This window comes from Microcebus murinus, chromosome 25, assembly GCF_040939455.1.
Source record: "Microcebus murinus isolate Inina chromosome 25, M.murinus_Inina_mat1.0, whole genome shotgun sequence".
NCBI classification, from domain to species: domain Eukaryota; kingdom Metazoa; phylum Chordata; class Mammalia; order Primates; family Cheirogaleidae; genus Microcebus; species Microcebus murinus.
Window position 1 is genome coordinate 15,795,202 of NC_134128.1, and position 21,870 is coordinate 15,817,071.

A 21,870-nucleotide genomic window follows, 5' to 3' on the forward strand; every position below is an offset into this window, starting at 1 on the left:
CCCAGCCTCATTACATATTTTTTAACAAGAATATTGTTGATAATTTATTTTTTACAATACCTTGTTCTTTTTCTTGGATATTTTCTTTGCAGGCCTAAAAACATAAATAATTTCTTTCAGGCAAATAGTAAATATGTAGAATACAAAGAATATCTAAAACTATTGTTTATTATATAAAAAACTCTACATTTGCCATTTATTTTTCCTATTCATAAAGTTTACCATTTTATTTAACAGGTAATGTAAAATACAATAATTTTCCACAAGGCAGAATATAAACATAAAGAATAGCATTAAAGGGCAAAGAAAACACAACTAATAATATCATAACAAATAATTAAATTTAGATCAAGCTTTCTGACAGTGAAAGCAGAAGGAAAAACATGTTACTTGCATTATTTGATAAAAGGAAATATACCAGGTTTAATGTTATTGTCCTATTCAATAAAGACCAGTTTTCATTGGCACTAAAACTTATTTGGAATATATTATTCACATCCATATAGGAGGAAAATATTTTTTTTGTTTGTTTGATTTTTTTAATTTTCATAGTTAATGTGTATTTTCTTTTTTTTTTGTTTCGGAATATTATGGGGGTACAGATTTTAAGGTTTCAATAAATACCCTTTCCCCCCCACCCCCCACAAGTCTGAGTTTCCAGCATGACCATCCCTCCGATGGTGCACATGTCACTCGTTATGTATGTATATACCCGCCCCCCTCTCCCCTCCCCCAGCAATCTCATTGCTGGGCAGCTACCCAAAAGATCCAATGACACTCTACAAAAAAGACACCTGCACTCGAATGTTTATAGCAGCACAATTCATAATTGCAAGGCTGTGGAAACAGCCCAAGTGCCCATCAATCCAAGAATGGATTAATAAAATGTGGTATATGTATACCATGGAGTACTATTCAGCTCTAAGGAGGGAAATATTTTTTAATGATGTTATTTGTTAGCATTTTAAGAACTTAATATGAAGTTACTATGCATTATTTGAAGCACTGTACATGTGTTAAACTAAGTTTAATCCTTAACAATTCTGCGAGGTAGGTAACATATTAGGTGTTTTATAAAACAGGAAAGTAGGCACAGAAAGGCCAAGTAACTTACTCAAGCACATACAGCTGGTCAGTAGCAGACACAGCATTCAAACCCAAGAATTCTGGCTCCAAAATGTGAAATACGCTCTGAAAGGCATACTTATTTTCAACTGTTTTTAAGTGCTATGATAACAGATGAATCCATATAATTATTCCATTTTTGGCTATAATTATAAATAAAAATTTCCGAATCTTGCAATTTTTTTTAAACAAAAAGACTTTATATTCAGGTAATTTGAGAAACCTTTCGATAACTCAAAATTTATTTTTTCTAAAGAAATTCATCATCAGGCATTTATTTATCTATTCAACTGTTTATTCATGCATTCAATAAATACCTACTGAGCACATAATATATGTCCATGACACTGCTGGTACAAGGAAACATGGTTTTTATACATTATAGCATTATAATCCAAAAGTAATGATTTTGGATAGATTGTCAATAGTTTGTTTTTCTATTGAACATAATCAAAATGATCCCCTTCTCCCAAGAATCTAAACTATGAAATTCATACCTCTAATATTTTAGAGAACCTTACAAACTTATAGCTGCTCATGATGCTACTGTCAAAAAGTATTATAATATATACAGTTATTAAGAAATGTTTAAATTCTATTTTAAATTCATTATGGCCTAATTTTTGTATGTTTATTAATACATTATTTTCAAAAACCTATGTATGATACTTTAATGTTCAGGTCGATATTTGCATGTTCGATGGCTTTAAAATATTCCATTTCTGAATCAATTCTAAAGGAACAACCTCTTGCCAGAAAGTTTAACATAAACCGAAGTTCTAAGGATAATTAGCATACTATACCATCTTTAAAAGATAACAGAGCAAGCTTTCTAATGCTTAGACATGCAAACAAAAGTAAATTTCATATACATGTTCTTCTCTACTGGATCATTCCCAATAGCATACAAAATACTCTAAAAACTTCCATTGTAAAATAAAAAAATTAAAGAAAATTCCCTTGAATCCCACATTCTTCTTCACTCATCACTTATTTTTCTATTGCGCTTCCAATCAAAAATTTGTTCAAGAGTTGTCCTTTTATACATCACAGGCAGGGTACCATGGTTTTCCCTATTTATTGAAATTGTTCTCTGTCAAAGTCACTAGTCTTCATCCTAATCAATCTTTTAGCAGCATTGATATAGCTGAGAATTTTATAGCTTTGGTAGGGTACACTATTCTATTTCCAGGAAAAGTAATCACTGCTAACATTACTTCACAGTGAAACAAAGAACTTGAAGATTTTCCCCTCCTTTATCTTCATTTATTTCACTTAAACTGCTATCATCATTCACTTGTAGTAGACCACCAGTTAGTAAATTGGCCTTCTCAAACATTGGTGTCATCACAGGTTCTTTTGAGATCCATTTTACATTTTTCTTTATTTCCTTCATATGCAAACTCAAGACTGCTGCTTTAAGAATTCATTAAAAAGCCAATGTTTTCTAATAATTCCACTGACAAAGAGTCAGAACATAATTTTTGTAAAACTCCAACTCTCTCCTATCTTAATTTATTTATTAATTCAAAAAAGTTAGGAAGTACCAACAACATAAAAAGAAATGTATATTCCCTCCTTCCATAAACAGGTAAATAGACACTTATGATCAAATGTGATATGTAAGAGGTAATCTATGAAAAGTTATATATGAGCACCAGGAAGCCTTTATAGAAGAGTAAAAATATAAGAGGGGCACACCAAACCAAAAAGGTGGGAGAAAATCATTCTGTTTAGAGAACAGAATGTAAACACCAAGAGGCACATGGGGTCTAGGTGGTTCCTAGGACCTTGAAAGGAAAAATGTAAAATACATGGCAGCGAATCATGGGAGATGAATGCTATACTAAACTTGAATTCTATACTGAAGACTGGAGCTCACTGCCTATAAGCAATGATTCTTAGGGATGGAAGTAATAATCTAATTTGTGGTTTCTTTTTGGTTTTGTCTTCAAATATGATAATGTTTAATGTAAATGAAGTTTTAAACATACAAGAAAGCACTTATAACATGAATGTAGCAGGAAATTGGGAAAACATCTTGGGGAAAAAAGCCTTACTTAAAAAATACCTATGTGTCATTAAATATAGTTCAAAATAGCAATGCTCTAATTAGCTGTGATGTTGCTGGAAAATAAAATAATCTGGTAACTTTTGTATACTTTTAGCCTAGTCTCTAATCCTAAAATAAAAAGCTGGGCTTACCAGCAAAAAATTCATAATTACTTTTTTTTTTGAGACAGAGTCTCACTTTGTCTCCCAGGCAAGAGTGAGTGCCGTGGCGTCAGCCTAGCTCACGGCAACCTCAAACTCCTGAGCTCAAGTGATCCTGCTGCCTCAGCCTCCCGAGTAGCTGGGACTACAGGCATGAGCCACCATGCTCAGCTAATTTTTTCTTTATATATTAGTTGGCCAATTAATTTCTTTCTATTTATAGTAGAGACAGGGTCTCGCTCTTGCTCAGGCTGGTTTCAAACTCCTGACCTTGAGCAATCCACCCGCCTCAGCCTCCCAGAGAGCTAGGATTACAGGCGTGAGCCACCGCGCCCGGCTCATAATTACTTTTTAAAATTTAAAAATATTAAGGGGGTACAAATGGTTTTTTATATGGATACCTTGTATTGTTTAAGTTGGGGCTCTTCATGTGCCCATCAACAGAATAGTGTTCACTACACCCAATACGTTTTTACTTCTCACTCCATCCCATCCTCCCCCTTATCAGATTCCAATGAGCTTTATGTGTTTTTGTGCCTACATGTGCCCACTGTTTAGCTACCATTATTAGAGAGTACACATGGTGTTTGTTTTTCATTCCTGAGATACTTTTTTTAGAATAATGGTCTCTAGTTCCAACCAAGTTGCTGCAAAAGACATTATTTCATTCATTTTTATGACCAAGTAGTATTCCATGGTGTGTGTGTGTGTGTGTGTGTGTGTGTGTGTGTGTGTGTATCTATCACATTTTCTTAATCTACTCATGAATTGATGGGCATATTGGTTGATTACACATCTTTGCAATCGTGAATTGTCCTGAAATAAAAATTTGACTGCAGGTATCTTTTTGATAAAATGACCTCTTTTGCCCTGGGTAGATATCCAGCAGTAGGATTGTTGGATCGAATGGTAAGCTTATATGAAGAATCTCCATACTGTTTTCCATAGAAGTTGTACTAATTTTCAGTCTCACCAAAAGTGTTTAAGTATTCTTTTCTCTATGTATGCACTGTTTAAAGTAGTTAACACATGCAGAAGAATATATTATTATATAGTGACATAAATTTACAAAGAAATAACATTTCCCACTGAAGACCATTATGTTAAGAGTTAAGCATGAGCCCCTAAAAAGTACCATAAAACAAAACTAACAACTATTTATAAAAAAAATTAGTAGATAATTCTTCTAGTTAAGACTAAGTATCTTAAACAAGGGAGATCTTTCTGAGAGCAAATATTAAACAATTCCTCTTAGTTCTTTGAGAAATCTTCATACTATTTTCTGTAGAGGTTGTACTAATTTGCAGTCCCACCAGCAGTGTCTAAGCATTCCTTTCTCTCTGTATCCACACCAGCAACTACTGTTTTGGGACTTTTTAATAAAAGCCATTCTAACTGGGGTAAGGTGATATCTCATTGTGGTTTTAACCTACCATTTGATCCAGAAATCCCACTACTGAGTCTTTACCCAAAGGAAAAGAAATCATTTTATCAAACCAAACCTGCATGCAAATGTTTAGTGCAACACAATTCACAATTGCAAAGATGTCGAATCAATCCAAGTGCCCATCAATACATAAGTGGATTGACAAAATGTGGTATATGTATACTATAGAATACTAGACAGCCACAAAGAAGGGATGAATTAAGTCCTTTTTGCAACAATTTAGATGGAAACCATTCTCCTAAGTGAAGTATCTAAAGAATGGAGAAAGAAGCAACACATGTACTCACTATTAAACTGGAACTAACCAAGGAGCACACTTGTGCACAGAGGGAAGTAAAACACAGTGGAAGTCAAGCAGAGGGTAGAAGTGATAGGGGATGGGTGAAAACCTACCTAACAAGTATCATAAACACTGGGTGATGGCCACACTTATAACCCTAGCCCAAGCATAACAAAATCGATACATGTAACAAAAACATTTGTACCTCCAATATTTTGAAATTCAAAAAAAATTCATCTTTACCCAAACTTCATAAATAAATCTACAATTCTAGAACATGAAATATTTTTAATTTTGAATATAGTTGACAGAAGGCAATTTTAAAGAATAAAACAGGTGGTTAAAGTTGCCTCAAACTTTGGAAAGGACTGACCTGTCAAGCCATGGCAACAAGTACCCACCCAGAACCAGTTTTAAATCTAGTCAATCAATCAATGACAACTGGCCTCACTCACCACCCAATCAGACAACGTCACTCCAATTAACAAGCCTAGGAATGTGAGCCAATCAACAAGTCTCATTCAAATAATCATGATGCTACAGATGAAGACAATCTATGCATGCCTCTGAAAGTCAGCCAATACTCAAACTCCACTCTTCCCAAAACCCTATGTAAAAATCAGGATTTGCTCTCTCAGAAGAGTCTGTGCCTGACCAGCATAGCTCTCTTACTAGAGAAATCAATAAGTTCCAACTTTGTCTTTTCATTTCAGACATTGAAGGCTCATAATCCTTTAGACATAAATTAAGTCCATTCAATTTACCAGCCTTATAATTTTACTTTTCTAATAAAATAAAAATAAATTTACTATTCCTTTGATCCATCTTATCATAATTAAACTATCATAATTACCAGTAAAAGAATAAACAGTGAATAACCATAATACTGGGCTTTTCTCCCTAAATGGAACATAAATATAAAGAATATAAATTACTAGAAAGAGCCAATTTTTCTGATATGACAATGTTAAAATAAACATCCTTAACATACATATACATCTTAACAAATGTTATATATACATTGGCCTATTATGTATATATCACAGGTAATAAATGTTCTTAACATGTGCGTGTTTACATGAGTCATGTTCTCCTATAAAATCTAATCACAGAACTGAAGCTGTTATGTTAAGCAAAGGACATATTTGAAATTTTGATGCCCATTACTAAATTACTCATCAAAAATAATTTACCAATAGTGTACAAGAGTACCTTTTTCTTCCCATTTCCAAACACTGGTTATAATTTTATTAATAAGCTATGAGTATGATTAGAAAAAAATGATATCTCATTGTTTATTACTTTGCATTTTTCTGATTACCAGGCAAGGTTGAATATCCCTAGCAAAAGCAGGAAATTTGTTCATTATGAAGATTAGCCAAAATTAGAATTAGTTTTAGAGTACAATAACATTGTACTATTGTTAGGTATTGTACAGGCTTACCTATCCAACTCTTCATTCTCCTTCTTAGCAAATTGCTGATTATCAGTTTTTCCAACCTTTCTTTGTTGGATTAATCTATCATCATCACTGTCATCATCACTATTATAGAGGTTTTTTGATACTTCTATCTCATTACTCTTGTGATTCTTCCTTTCTTTGCCAACCTTTAATGAAAGTTTGACATGAAGGATAATTATTAATACCTTATTCATAGAAAGACCTTTTTTATTTTCATTGATTTTATCAATTAATTTAGCTTAATTGTCATAATAATAGTCAGAAAATGTTTTATCCTTACTTTAGTTTTATCATTAAATATAATTATCATATAATCATGAGATACAATCATTATAATTTTATCCTTAAAATTTTGGTAAAGTCTGCTTCATTTCTGTTTGAATGAATGAAACAGAATTTCCCCAAATTTCAAAAAGCGCCCTTCTCAATTTTGTGCTTTTATGTCCATTAACTCTTCACTATATAATATGAATTTCCACCCCATTTGACTGGAAGAAACTGAGAAATAAAATGACAAAGACACAGAATGTGTTGTCTTTCTTTCTTGCCTAGATTTTACATTAAATAGCCAGATTGAAAGGATGCAACACTGTGGGGCTTCAGGAACACAAAGGAAGGTCTCTTCTTTCTGCACTAAGCTATTCTTTTCCCCACTACATTTTATCATTTCTTTTTCATTTGGATCCTGGGCTATCACAAAAGTGAAGGTGCTTACTGGAGGCAAAGTTTGCCACAACACAAGGAGGAGAGTGAAACGGCATAGTTGTTGGTGTGAAATTCTAGAAAATGAAATGCTTTCTGAATACACTTTCTGTAACCATCAAATTTTATAGCTGGAGGACAAACAACAGAAGTAATTATCTACTTCAGCCCCGTTATCTATTGATAATGGAAATAAAACCAACAAAGATTAAATGATCAGTCCAAAGGTCCTAAAGTGGCATTACCTAGCATTTTATGACACCAAAAGAGATAATACAATGCCATAATGCCGAGTCAGAAAAATTACCAGATAAATTCATCAAATTAATCAGACACATTGAAAACATGACTTTAGCAAAGAAATTTAATGCCTCCACAGGGAGTGAGAGGTCTTGCCTACTTGTAAAAGAGTATCTCGAGATTTTGTCTATTTTAATACTCAATGTATTGAACTCACCTTTCTACTTTGGAGTCAAATGCTACATTTTTGACTAAGGATTTATGCTACTAATATGATGAAATCATACATGCTAAAACTTACCATGATTTATTTAGCAATGCTGTGTATGATCTGATTCAATGGAAACATTTGAAAGTAGTAATTTAAAAAAAATATGTGTAACCTATATATTTGTTGTCAAAATATTTAAAATGGTCATGATGGATTTATAAGTTCTAACAGTTTGAGTTAAACAGATAAACCTGCACACATGAAAGCACAATAAACAGATCCTTTTAGCTGGGGATATTTGTTACAATTTTCAAGGCTAGGTACATTTTTATATATGTTCTTGGTCATTGATTCTTTCCCACCGTATTTCCATATTATTGTTTAAATAAATGCAGTTCATGTGTAAGTCAATAGGAAAAAAGTACAAGAGCTTATTACACCTTGTAGGAATTTTCTTTATGCTCATCCTGTTTTATAAAGTCACATGGTGTGTAGCTAAATCACTTTTCCAGTTCACAGGCCACTTTAAAGACTGATTCATTTTCACCAACCAGAAATGAATTAGCAGATGATTTGTACTAATGCAAAGCTTTCCTCACTTAAAAAGATTTTACCCCACCATGCCTTGATAGAGAGCCATAGGATCAGGAAGGAACAAAAATGATGAGAAAGTTTTCCTGAATTCCTATAATTTAGATAGCAGAAATCACAATTACATATTTGGATAACTCCATTTTACACATGAGCTTTTCATAAGCAGAAAATCAGACTGGATCAGACAATGGATAAACAGAAAAAAGAGTAGCAGGAAACGAACCTTCAAACCTCTTTTAGAACTTGAACTTTTTCTTTCTCCAAAGCCTGGAACTCTACCTGTTACATGCCTACCTCATTCATACATCTTTGCATATATTACTGTAATTTTTCTTTTTGATAGATTTGATGTTGTATCACTATGTGGTGGGAAACAACTCACATTTTCTAATTCAGTTTTCATACTTTTACACTTATTAGCATTGCAATTGTCATATATTAGCTTCTGCAACGAGTCCTCTATGGGTTTTCTTTTCTCGCAAGCATCTGTAACAATACATGTACTGCATCTTCTCATTTGAATCATATGCCTCATTTCATGTCAGCATGTAAGCCAAAAATCAAAAAGGCCTTTTAGATCACTACATCAAAGCACATGTCCAATGTCTACTTTCCACTTAGTGGTATTTATGTTCATATTTTTTGTCATTGGCATATCAAACTCTTTCTATTCTTACATCCCAACCTGACTTCCTTACTTTTTTAGTTTCTATATCCTTATAAAAATTCTCCTAAACTGTGTTAAAGACATGTTTAGCATTTGTTTTGTTATCATTTTCACAGTGTCATTTACTCTCATTTAAATAAAGTTTAGAAGATAACAGAGAAGCATATTCCTGTGACCCAGAGTATGAATGAGAAAGAAAGAAACTACTGTGACTGAGTTCTTTTTGTTCAGGAAATGCCTGAAATATTACAGAGATAGACACTCAGGTGCTTATTTTACCTTCCACAATCAAGTCTATTATTTGTTAAATTAGAAGATATTTCCTTCAAGGTTGTTCTTCCCTTAAAGTCATCATGCAGTGACTCTTCCTAGGGATAAACTGTAATTTTGTATTTTTCACAAATTTCAACAACACTCTGCTTTAACTCCTTTGTGATGAGTTTTAGTTTATTTTTCCACTCTACTTGGCCTTCTTTGATCCACAATTCCTCATACTTTTCCACACAAGAACATTGGGATATACAAATACATTTTCTGTATCACAATCCTTATTTGTTTCTAGTTCTTAAACCATTTTTGCAAATGTGGAAGATTAATGTGCTTATTTTGTCTCTCAGATGTCTATTCTGTCAGAGAACATGTTTTAAAAATAACTTTATCCTTAAGTAATCAAGTATGGGCAAAGAGATATAAAAATAATTAAAATTTAACTGATTTAACTGTTCAGTTTCTTAATCTATGTTTAGCTACTCCAAAGTCACTGGATTGTAATCAAGGAGAAAAGAATAATTTGCCTTAGACTCTGACAGAGAAAAACATGAACCAGCAAATTAAACTGTGTCACTCTTTCTTTAAAATGCACTTAATTTGCTGTTTTAAATCACTGAAAATGAATTAGCAGATGATTTGTATTATTTTAAAGTCTTCCTCACTTAAAAAGATTTTATCCCACAATTCCTTCAATAGTGAGTCTCTATACTTCATTCCAGTACTGTTTATAAAGGTTAACAAATGGAGACTAGGCAAACTTTAAATTCAGAGAACAAAGTTAACACCAGTCAGAAAGAAAAACAAATTTTTAAGTTTTAATTCAAATCATATACAATAATATGATGTTACATATCTAGACAGAGTATCTGCTTAAGACCAGTTCTAAAATATTCTAAGGTCTACTGATGACAGTGGATACAATTATTTTGACACTATTTATCAATTTTTTATGCATAATAAATATATTACAAACTTAGTGTTATTTCCTAATACCAAAGGTCTCATTCTGCAAGGCATGATTCTCTTAATACACAGTTGGATTGATTTTATGACTCCATCTTTTCCAGAATGTAGACAGTGAAGTGAATTAGAGACCAACAAGGCAGAAGAAATATTTAGTTTAGGCACTGGTGACTGGCAATGAGAAATTGCAAATGTGGAAACAATGGAAAATGCAAATGTGGAAACAAATGTTAAAACAATACTGTTTTAACATGAATCCACCTCAGTGGCCCTCACTGTGTAATTGTTCATAATTTCATTTGCTCAGGCTTATAATTCAGTACTTGATGTTACCTTCCTTATAATATAATAAGGTAATAAAAATGAAAGAACAGGCAATCCTAGCACTCTGGGAGGCTGAGGCGGAAGGATCGCTCAAGGCCAGGAGTTCGAAACCAGCCTGAGCAAGAACGAGACCCTGTCTCTACTAAAAAAATAGAAAGAAATTAATTGGCCAACTAAAAATATATAGAAAAAATTAGCCGGGCATGGTGGCGCATGCCTGTAGTCCCAGCTACTCGGGAGGCTGAGACAGAAGGATCTCTTGAGCCCAGGAGTTTGAGGTTGCTGTGAGCTAGGCTGACACCACAGTACTCTAGCCTGGGGCAACAGAGTGAGACTCTGTGTCAAAAACAAAACAAAACAAAAAAAAAAACAGAAAGAAGAAACAACATTCCAGAAAGTGTCTGCCTCCATTCCAAGGGCAAAGATTATCTATAAGTTACTACTCACTTTAAGAATGGTTTAAGTTTTCTAACTGATTAAAGGGTTTTTTTAAATTTTAATTAAATATTAAATTATGACCTATGATTCTAAATTGCTAGTCCAGAAGGTATTTTACTTTGAACAATGCAATATTATTAATGCAAAGAAAAGAATATGAGACCAGAAATGTACATTTAAATGTTTTTTATACCTGTGACTGGCTACTTTCACTTGCTTCAAGCTTTTCTTGCTCTTCCTCTGATGTCAGTAAAATGTCTGGCTCTGCTGACAAATCTATATATTTAGTTACAATGAGACACTTAGAAGAGTTGGATAAAAGCTTTTAGTCTTTATAAAAATAGATAAAAAATAAAATTCACTTTTATTTTATAAATTGAGAGTTTAAATAAAGCTTAACCTTTAGCAGAATATCTACTTTTGTGAAAAGTACTTCTAATGATGCAAAACTTCAACAACCCACTCGGGGAGGCACTGGATTGTCACCAGGTACAACGCATACAAGCATTTCAAGGAGTCACTCACAAACTCATCCACCCAACATAAATGAACACAATCAACAGAAACAAAACAAAATTTAAAAGTATACTACAACTGACAAAGTAACACTGTATACTATTCTCTACTTTACAATAGTATCTTTTTAATGATTCAGAAAAGTATCATTATTTTTTAAAACTTTTATCAGTGTACACCCTGTTCCTCAATTCTGATATGCTTTCCTTTACTATTGTGACAAAATTTTTGGCAACTTCTAAGACTCAGACTGCTATGTGAAGTCCTCCTTGGTTCTGGCTCTTTCCTCAGATAAACAGGCATCTTTTTCCTTGGGGCTGCCTTAGCACTTCACTGATTTCTCTAATGTATCTTTCCCACCTGAACTGCAGGTGGGAAATTATTTTTTTCACGTCTATCCCCTTTGCTCCTAGACTGTAGGGATGATCTTTCAAAACATCTTAGCACAAACACTCTTTATCTATTTTACTCAATAATTATTGGCACCAGGGTTAAATAATATAAATATCCAAGTGTCAAGGATGGCTTTGCTAGGTATCATGCCTGAGTGAGGTGAACCACTTTCTACAGCTGAGAGGCCAGGAAAGGGTGAGAACAGGCCAGGAAGCAGCAAGGGAAAGAGAGAATCCTGAGGGATCACATGCAAATATCTATAATAGTGGTATTGACAAAGAGGGCATTTCTAGGAGTTCAGTTATGCCTGAGAAAAAGGTAGCTACAGAAATAGTTAGAGATATATTTCTGGGCAGAAGTCAGATTATGGAAACTTATGTGAAATTTTAAGATACTTGGCTATTAATATTTAAGTAGTGGTTCATCATCCTATGTTCACTGAAGATAAATCACTCTAAATGATATGAGGAAGATACATTTTAAGGGCATATAAATAAATGGAGATGAATTAGAAGGCAATATTGTAAAATAAAGGCAAAGCATGCTTGAAATGAAGGATTTTCTCAGAAATATTTTGGATATAAAATATCAGTGCCCAGTATACAATGAATTTTTATGCCACAAATAAATGTATAAATTGAGATTTTGTAATTTAAATATTTCAATTTTCATTTACAATATAGTAAATATGTATGACATAGAACACTTTAAAAGGTCTTTAAATCTCCATTTTTACTTACATTTATTTTTATTAGTTAAATACAGTAAATTCATTTGATGGAATAGTATAAAGAACTTAAAACAAAATAACCATAAAGTTCAGGGAATGAGCTCTATAATTTTTTGTTTCTACAATTAATTTTCTTGTGTATATCACATTGATCTCTTAAGGATTTTTAAGAAACAGCTATTTTATGGAAAAAATTAGCTTTCTTAAAAAATGCTTCTAAATTTAAATTAGTCTTGTTTAATTAATATCAAGGCAACACATATCTTTGATGCCTGACAATTAAGGAGAGGAGAAGTGAGTCTCTGTGGTTTACCTCAATTCTTGCTTCCAGTTATCTTTGGGAAAGAAATAATCTAATCTTCTGTATAAATGCAATTTTTCTGAGTACATCCAAAGTAGTTCTCTCATTTTTCCTTATCATTAACTGCAAAATTATCTAGCTAACTTCTTCCTTTCCTCCCTCTTCCCCTCTCCCCCATAGTCCCTCTTCATTTGCAAAAGTAATCACCAGATGTGTGGTCCCATTCTTTTGATGGAATATTTCCACTACTTTTTTTCTCTATATTTAGCAGTGATATATCTATAATTTCAATTTCTTCATCTCTTTGCTTTTCCCTTTCTGGCTAGAAACATGCTCAGAAATAAAGGCAAAATAATGCTTTCCCTTGATCCTACAATGTTGGAACTGTTGTCTATGGCTCTTCCAAATTTTTCTACAGGGAATTCTATGCCCTTGCTACTCAGGATGGTCCAAGGACCAGCAGCACTGACATCACTTCAGATCACAGTAGAAATACAGAATCCCAGATTTGGTGAATCAAAATGTCTTTCCCAGTAAAATACAGTTCTTACCTCCTACTTGTAAATTTACTATTTCTTTATCTGTTTGACTGGCAGTCCCAGATGAAAAACTGAGTTCCTTCTGTGAAAGACTCTCTGAGGAACTCTGCTAAAATTAATATCAATATGAGTTGCAATAAAAGAAATAATAACTTGCATTAACATTTCCTAATCACTTTCTTCAAAAATATCTGAGTTATTTTTAAATGCAAATAAACATAAGAATAAGAGAAGCATGTACTGAAAGCCAAAACATTTCAACAGAGAACTACATATATATGTATATATATATATATATTGACTAGATCAAGCTCATCTTTAACTGTGCATGGGCCTGCACATGGAGCATGAAAGGCCAAATGAAGCATATTCACAAACAAAATATGAATGTATGTGCACATTCCAATAAGGAACTAAACTCAAAATAACTGACTCCACGTTGCATTCCCTCCCCAAAATAAGAGAACATTTTAGAAGACACAGTACACTTGCTATAATATTTGCAGCATTAAACATTTAAAATGTTTAATTATAAGACTTTTTAGTGTTAAAATTTGATACATGGCATGATAAGAAACTTTGGAGTATGTCATGTTCAGTAAAAACCAAACATTATTGAAGCTGCTTTATTTAGGTAAACAAGAGCTTTGAAAAATCTCAATACATTTTGCCAAAATTTTTACTAATAGAAAAGTGGTTGAATAAAATGACATAGTATTAGGCAAAACTTTTCTTTATGTCATATTTAAATAAAAGCATACATAGGCCGGGCGCTGTGGCTCACGCCTGTAATCCTAGCTCTTGGGAGGCCGAGGCGGGCGGATTGCTCAAGGTCAGGAGTTCAAAACCAGCCTGAGCAAGAGCGAGACCCCGTCTCTACTATAAATAGAAAGAAATTAATTGGCCAACTGATATATATATAAAAAAATTAGCCGGGCATGGTGGCGCATGCCTGTAGTCCCAGCTACCCGGGAGGCTGAGGCAGAAGGATCACTTGAGCCCAGGAGTTTGAGGTTGCTGTGAGCTAGGCTGACGCCACGGCACTCACTCTAGCCTGGACAACAAAGCGAGACTCTGTCTCAAAAAAAAAAAAAAAAAAAAAAAAAAGCATACATATAATTAGAGTATGCAACTCTTTCCCAATTAAGAAATCAAGAACTATACCAAGCATTAAAATAAAGGGAAGGAAGAATAAGAACATTTTAGTTTGAAGCATCTAAAATATGCCAGGCACTTATTTACACATTTTCTTTTCTATACATTATAGTAATAAAGATAAAATTGATAATCAGGATGGTTATCCCACTCCCTGTTTTCTGGTCTTTCCAGGATGTTCAGAGTAAAATGATGAATGCATGTGATCCATTGTTCTCTCTGTCCAAAATGTCCCCCTCTTATGTTGGGAAATAGGCTAAGAGACGTGAAAGGTTTTAGGAGTTTTGCAGGGCTTTGCCTTGAAGGAATCTGTGGACATGTTAGTTCACAGAATAGAAGCTGCTTCCAACAGAGGAGACATTGTCAGAGGACGTTTGCAAAGCAACGTTTCTTCTTTGGTGCTAGCCATCACCTTGAGCTTTTTTGCAAGGCATACGCTCAGTTTGGGTCCTTGACAGAGAAGCTGATTAAAATGCCTGTCCAGCAGATAATGTGCAGCTGGACCTATCCTTCAAGGCTATTCCTGCTTTACTCCTGATTACATGTCTCTGTGTTTAGAAGTCGATTAGTGTTGTACATGGACTTAATGTTCTCATTTTATACATTTTATCTTTAATTTGTATGCTCAGCTAGGTCTATTTCTAACTTAGGGCTTAACATGCTCATCATAGAAAAATTTTGTAACCATCTATTCTTGTAGACAGAATTAGGTAAGGTTCCACTGGAAACCTCAAAAATGAGCTGTACACATAATTCTTTAACAAAAGACAACTATTTGTTGTAACAATAAATACTGATGTGGGATTTCAATTGGGGCCTCACAGATGATGGGAATGCTGGAGGACCCTTAACTCCCCCATCATTTAAACTGTATTTTCCCCTCTGTCTTAATCATTTCTCCATCTATATTATTTCTTTATTTCCTATTATTTACATATCCCTGTGACGATACTGCCTTGGGACCTGTTTTGCTGGGAAAGTAGCTAACTCCTAGCACTCCTACACTTTCACATGGCTGGCTCCTTCTCATCCTTTAGTTGGGAGCTTGAATATCACCTCAGAAAGATCTTCTGTGACTGCAGATTTCCACTCTCAGTCCCTTCCCCAACCTAACTACAATCTTCCTTGATATTCTCTAACCTAATATTTTGTTTTCTTTGTATGAAGCACTTATAGAGAGTTAGTAATGATGGTTGTTTCCTTGTTTTTTGGTTCATACTACTATAGCATAAGACTTCATCTTATATATTCAGTGTCTAACTACTTAGCACATAGTTGGTACTCAACATCAAAAATTTATTTTTTATTCAAGGTCAACACATGTAAAATCTCATTGCGACATTCTGAAGCACCAAATCACTATATTCTTATAGGATATCTCTAGTAATAATTGGCTGAAACTTAACATACCCCAAATTAGAAATCCCCTTGCCCATTCTAACTTTCTTAACTTTCCCATTCTTTGCTTGACACTATTACCTTCAGGTTTAACAAAACTACTCCCAATACTTATTAAGTCATTAAATATCACTGGAATCATTTTGTCTTACATTTGTTCATAACACATATGTTCATTACACATACCTTAGAGGTAGACATTAGTACTATATTTATAAATGAGATCACAGACATTTAGAGAGGTTAAATAATTTTTCCAAGGTTCCATAGCAAGTGACAGAACCAGGATAACATGTTTTTTGACTTATACTTGATGCTGGTGCCACTATAAAGCCACTGGTTCTAAGAGGTCAGGCCTTTCCCATCTCTTTCTCCAGTTGTCACTTTATTTTATCTTTATGTTACTATAAGCATGGCTGCCACAAAGGTATTCAATGTGTTCTATTTTGGAAAATGATTTCTACTTATTAAAGCACCACTAAACAAAATTGTTGCTATTATAGTCCCACATAATTATTGATTATTCCCCATGATTTTCCTTCTCCTAAAACATTTGTTGCAGATCTACACTGGACAATTCAAATATATTAACACTTTCAAGTTCCAGGTATTATCTTTTAAAATTCCAAATTATAAAAAACTATAGACCAAATTGCTTTTCTCTGAATCTCATTAGGTCCCTTAATATCCATATTTACCATAGAAACATATATTTGGCCATAGTTGACTTGAAATAATTCTTCAGTTTTTAGATAAACTTAACTTCAGAAGCCAAACTGATTTCTTGTGACCTAAGCCTTATTATTCTGTACTATACTACACTGGCTTCTTAAATGAATCTTGCAAATTAGTAGAACTGTACTATGCAGCAGTAACTTTTTTGGCCATAATTACTTTATTAATTATGGGCTGAAAAATGAAAGAAAATACTTCCTTATGGGTATATGCACAGGTGATAAAAGGAAAGTCAAAGAATCCCCTTTTATGTGTTAACATCACTCAATGCTTATAGTTAAAAAAAATAACAAGAGACGTAGTACCTCCAAATGAAAACTTGATTCTATGTCTTCCTCTTCTGATCCTAATGTGGACATTACATCTATAAAATGATAATTTATTACTGTGACTTTTAAGGACATATGTGAGTCTATCTCCATTCCTGAATATTTCAATAAAACGAAAGTCATAGCAGAAAAGTATTTCAGAAGGTTGAAGCAGTTTTGGGAAGAAGAAGCTGGAAGTATAAAGAAATATAGCAAAAGAAAAATAGTTACAAGAAATGGATATTATAACTGGGTCTACCCATTAGTTTTTTCAAAATAACATTTAAGCATTGAAAATTTTTTCAGAGATATTCCTGAACTTACCACCCTTATTATTTTTGTACACACAAATAAAATTGTCATTACTTTTTGGCTCTCGTGGAGCACTGTCAATAATACCAATACCATTTTTTTCTTTTTTTCCAACTGCTGGCCTTCTTGCTTTCTCCTATTGGAAGAAAAAAAAAAAACTTCAGAAAATGTATTTATTCACTCCATGCACCCAGTCATTTGCTCATTCATAAGACTGCAAACATTTACTGTGTTTATCAAATCATATGCACTATCCTAGGAGAATCTAAAAATAGAAATAGAAGAAAGATTTTCACTTATATTCAAGTGGGGGTAGAAATATATGAAAATAAATAAGAAAAGTACAACTCACAAGTTCTACAATTAAAATAAATAAAGTACAGTAAGGGCACAAAGGAGAAACAGTCAATTCTGCCTGGGAAGCTCAGGAAATGCTGCAAAGTGGGGGCATATTTTGAAAGTTTGACAAAGTACAGAGTGAGAATGTGAAGGGTTTCTAGACAGGTGAGTGTGAGCAAAAGGATGACAAATGAGGGCTACAAAAGGAATGTGGTAAATCTGCAACACAGTTATAATTAGAATTAGATCAGAAGTCAAAATGGGAGAATGATGCCAAATCAAAAAGATGCATGTCACGATAAAATGTAAACTTTCCCCTTATGTAATGAAACCCACTCAATAATCAGATGATTTAGAGCATCACAAATATGTTTTAGAAAGGTCACTTTGGATCAATGTAAAGATAGATGAATATAAGGATAGATGAATGGCAAAACCAGAAAAGAGTATTTCAAAATCACAGGTCAGAAAGTGAATTATGGTGGTAAGGTATGAACAAGGGTAAGCAAGTAGAAACTATGAATTTGGTGTGACTGGATTGGTGATTTGAGGGAGGTCTGGAGTGCAGGACTTATCCTAATTCAATGTTTCAGTGCCATTTACTAGGTGTTATTTACTAGAATGGGGAAGCCAGATGACAGAGTAGGTCACAGAGCCAGCAAAGAGTCCTAGAAGGGTCAAGGATATCTTCAGTTTGGGACATATCAAATATGAGGCACCCAGAGGACATAGAAGACAGATCTGGATACATACTTTTGAAATAGTAATAGATGACCTTACTCAGGAAAAGCATATGCTGTTAAGAACATAAGTCTTATAAGTTATACTAAACTGGTAGAATTAAATAATGCAAACCTGTACCCTGAAAGTTGGAAAATGAAAACAACAGGAGGAAATAAGCCCATGGGATTCAATTTTTCAGTTTGACATTTTAACATTTTTTCAAGGATATAATATATACTTTTATTAATACATGCAACTATTTATTTCTGGATATTATGGTAGTATGTATTTTTAAATTAAATGAAAACATTTAATTCAAAAACACCAATTCAAGATGCTGCAAGAAAACTTCCTTTTAATAATTAATCTTAAAAGTTTTAACTTGCAAAATAGAAATGCCTATGTGATTACAGAATTATAAGGCATTTTTTAGTACTACTATGTAAGAAAGAAATGTAAAACCTTATTTTGAAATTGACATGGTTTTCCCCTGTCAACAACATACTAATAACTCTGATTGCCTATTTTTGCCTTGTGGGATGGTAGTTAAAAGTTGGAGAAAGGATCTAGTATAAAAAATGCTATGATTATCCAAGTTGAAAATTTAAAAGTCTTCCAATATATTTATGATTGTCAAGCAGGACCAGATATTCACAGGAAGAAGAAAGGTACTAAAAACTCAATGCAACAGGATTCCTGAATTTTACAGATTAAAGAATTTATAAGCAAGTTTTGACAACAATGAATGCTGAAGTTAATAAAGCTTCTGGAGAATAATAAAATATCCCCATTGCTGGAGATATTTTTAAAAGTAAGAAATGATCTTCCAGAGATAATTTTGTATACTCTGTTGGCAATCTTTCCTTTCTTGAGATTCTATGATATTAGGCAGTTTATTTCAGAAAACAATCATTAATTTTGATTGCATTCATTGGATGCATGAATGTAATGTCCATTACAGAGATACCATGAGCACAAGATCAATCAGAATAGCCACAATAAATATTGATTCATTTATTTCTTAAGAGGGATGTAACTTACAACCTCATCTCTCATTTAGTGGATACAGATTAAGAAACCTTTTATATAACCAGAAATTATAATTTTAGTTAATGAGAAGATAAATATAATGCTTATTATTTAAGTTCCCTTTTTATTCTTAAGAAATTCTGAAACAGCTACCAAGATTATATCAACTAATAAGATAAATTAGTTAAGTAAGTTGAGACTATACCACATACTGTTAGAAACCTTAAACAGAAAACAAGAGTCAAATATTAATAATTCATAATAAGGCCTGATAAGGCCTAAAATAGATTTGCATTATCTATGAATATAGGTTTTACTAGATTAAATATGCCACTTTATTAAATCTAAAAGACATAAGAATTAAAATTTCTTTCTTTTTAAATTTTTTAATTGATACATAAGAGGCGTACATATTTTTGGGTACCATGTCATATTTTCAAATGTGTTTATATGATTTATATTTGCATGAGTCACCTCTGTGGGGGAAATGTTAGAATTTAATTTTTAATAATATTAGTATCTTAATTAAATGGTTTTCACTGCAAATAGTACAAATTGCTTCTATCCTCTTGGTCACAAAGTGAAAAATAAATGATTGTATAGATTCAGGTCCATCCAACAAAGAGAGGGAAAGAGTGGATAAACCTTGCAGAGCAAAGATTGACTGATGAATGAAAGCTATACATAGCTAAGAAATAGAAAGGTGCACCTAAATATGCTGACAATGGAGACAGAGATAGACTGAAAGAACAGACACTGAGGAAATGTGTTCTGTGAGAAAAAATTTAGACTGGGGGAAAACATGTTGAAAAAGTGGGGCATGAGGGAGAAACAAGGAAAAAATGAGACATGAGACAAAAAAGGAAAAAATGAGATATTGTTCAAATATGAGCTTATTAGGACAAGGAAGAAAAGGAAAATCATTAAGTGTAATCAGGTATGTGCAGAAATACAGATACATAACAGAGACTTTTGTTCACAGTGTTTTCTTAATAATAGCAATTCGTATTCACTCTATAATTAATTTTTGTAAATACTTTTGTATTACAATATAGAGTTTAATTTTATCACTATAAAATAAGTCAACCAATTAGTTAAACATGGTCATCTACCAGGACCTAAAAGCTGTAACATTATTACAAAAGAGAGAGAAAAAATGGAAAAAGAAATGTTCCATCAAGATTCCATTTGGAGAAAGAATTGGTAATCAGCATTTTAAGGAGTAATGTATGGCTAGAAAAGATATATTTATGAGAACATGGCTTGGGGCTACAAAAAGTTTGAGAAATTTTAATCTCAAATTCTTCTCTAAGCTTTCAGTTGGAGGATACTAGAAAATATATAGTAACCCTCTTTCCTATTATGACATGCTTCTAAATTGCTTTCTTCTTATTTATTACATATTTACTAAACATAACTCCCTGTACTTATACATCCTACACATTTAAAGGGAATATAAATTTAAGCCATAATTTTAGAAATGCAACAGATTTAATTATTAGATATATTATGTATGTTATATTATTTATAACATTCCATTATATAGAAATCCATTTGCCTATTCATTTATTCATATTAATATTCAAAATATTAAAATGATTCTTACATGTAAGATGTATTCTAGGTACTCCAGAATACACTCAAATATATTTCCTAACCTCCTTGAGCTCATAGTATAATAATTCAGAGGCTTTAAAATGATTTAAATAATTAAATATAAAAACTTCTGAAATTTGAGATTTTAAAATGTGATACAAGATCTCTGAGTGGATATTTTTACAAACTACAATGCCAAAAAACTTCTGAAATTAAAGGTTTACCATATGGCTATTCACAGTTAACAGTCTCTGCTTCTAGAACTGTTTGTTATTTGGGGCAAAACATGAATTCTACAATTAGATGAGGTGTCAATAAATATTCTTAAAGGAGTGACTTAGAAAACACAGTGGAATCCCTCTGTAATACACATTTTGGGAAAAAGAATTTAAATTTCTCTATTTCCACAATTTTTTTTTTTAAATTAGAGATGGAGTCTTGCTGTGCTGCTCAGGCTGGTCTCAAATCCCTGAGCTTAAGAGATCCTCCCAGCTCAGCTTCCCAAGTTGGGACCACAGGAATGTGCTACCATACCCAGCTAAACTTCCGTAATTTCTAATATTATTTTAGTCTAATTACAGAACCAGAGATGGAGGAAAAGTTCTCTCCTAAATCCTAGAGGAAGGTCATCATGAAGAAAAAAAAAGGAAAGTATATGTTATGTGCTGTACAACTGAGAAACTGAAAAGCACTAGGAAGATTCTATGATTACTGTAATAAGTATTATATTTGGATCCATTAGAGATTTATGTAGGCAAAAGTATTATAAAAGTCATGTTAATAGTATTTAAAAGTTGTAGTAAATATATTTACCCAAATAAAAACTGACTAAATTTTACATTTTCTCAATTGTGGAAAA

At 32.8% G+C, this 21,870-nt stretch overlaps 1 protein-coding gene across 1 annotated transcript in view; it reads right to left on the bottom strand.

The window, feature by feature from the left end:
- Positions 1-6,506: 6,506 nt before the first annotated feature.
- LOC105872007 (uncharacterized) overlaps positions 6,507-21,870 on the bottom strand; it is a 38,062-nt gene continuing 22,698 nt past the window's right edge. The window contains exons 7-9 of the mRNA XM_012765722.3: positions 17,379-17,460; positions 11,131-11,213; positions 6,507-6,674 (exon numbers count right to left, since the gene is read on the bottom strand). Coding sequence (XP_012621176.2) covers positions 6,507-6,674; positions 11,131-11,213; positions 17,379-17,460 — 333 coding nt within the window. The remainder of the gene's footprint in view (positions 6,675-11,130; positions 11,214-17,378; positions 17,461-21,870) is intronic.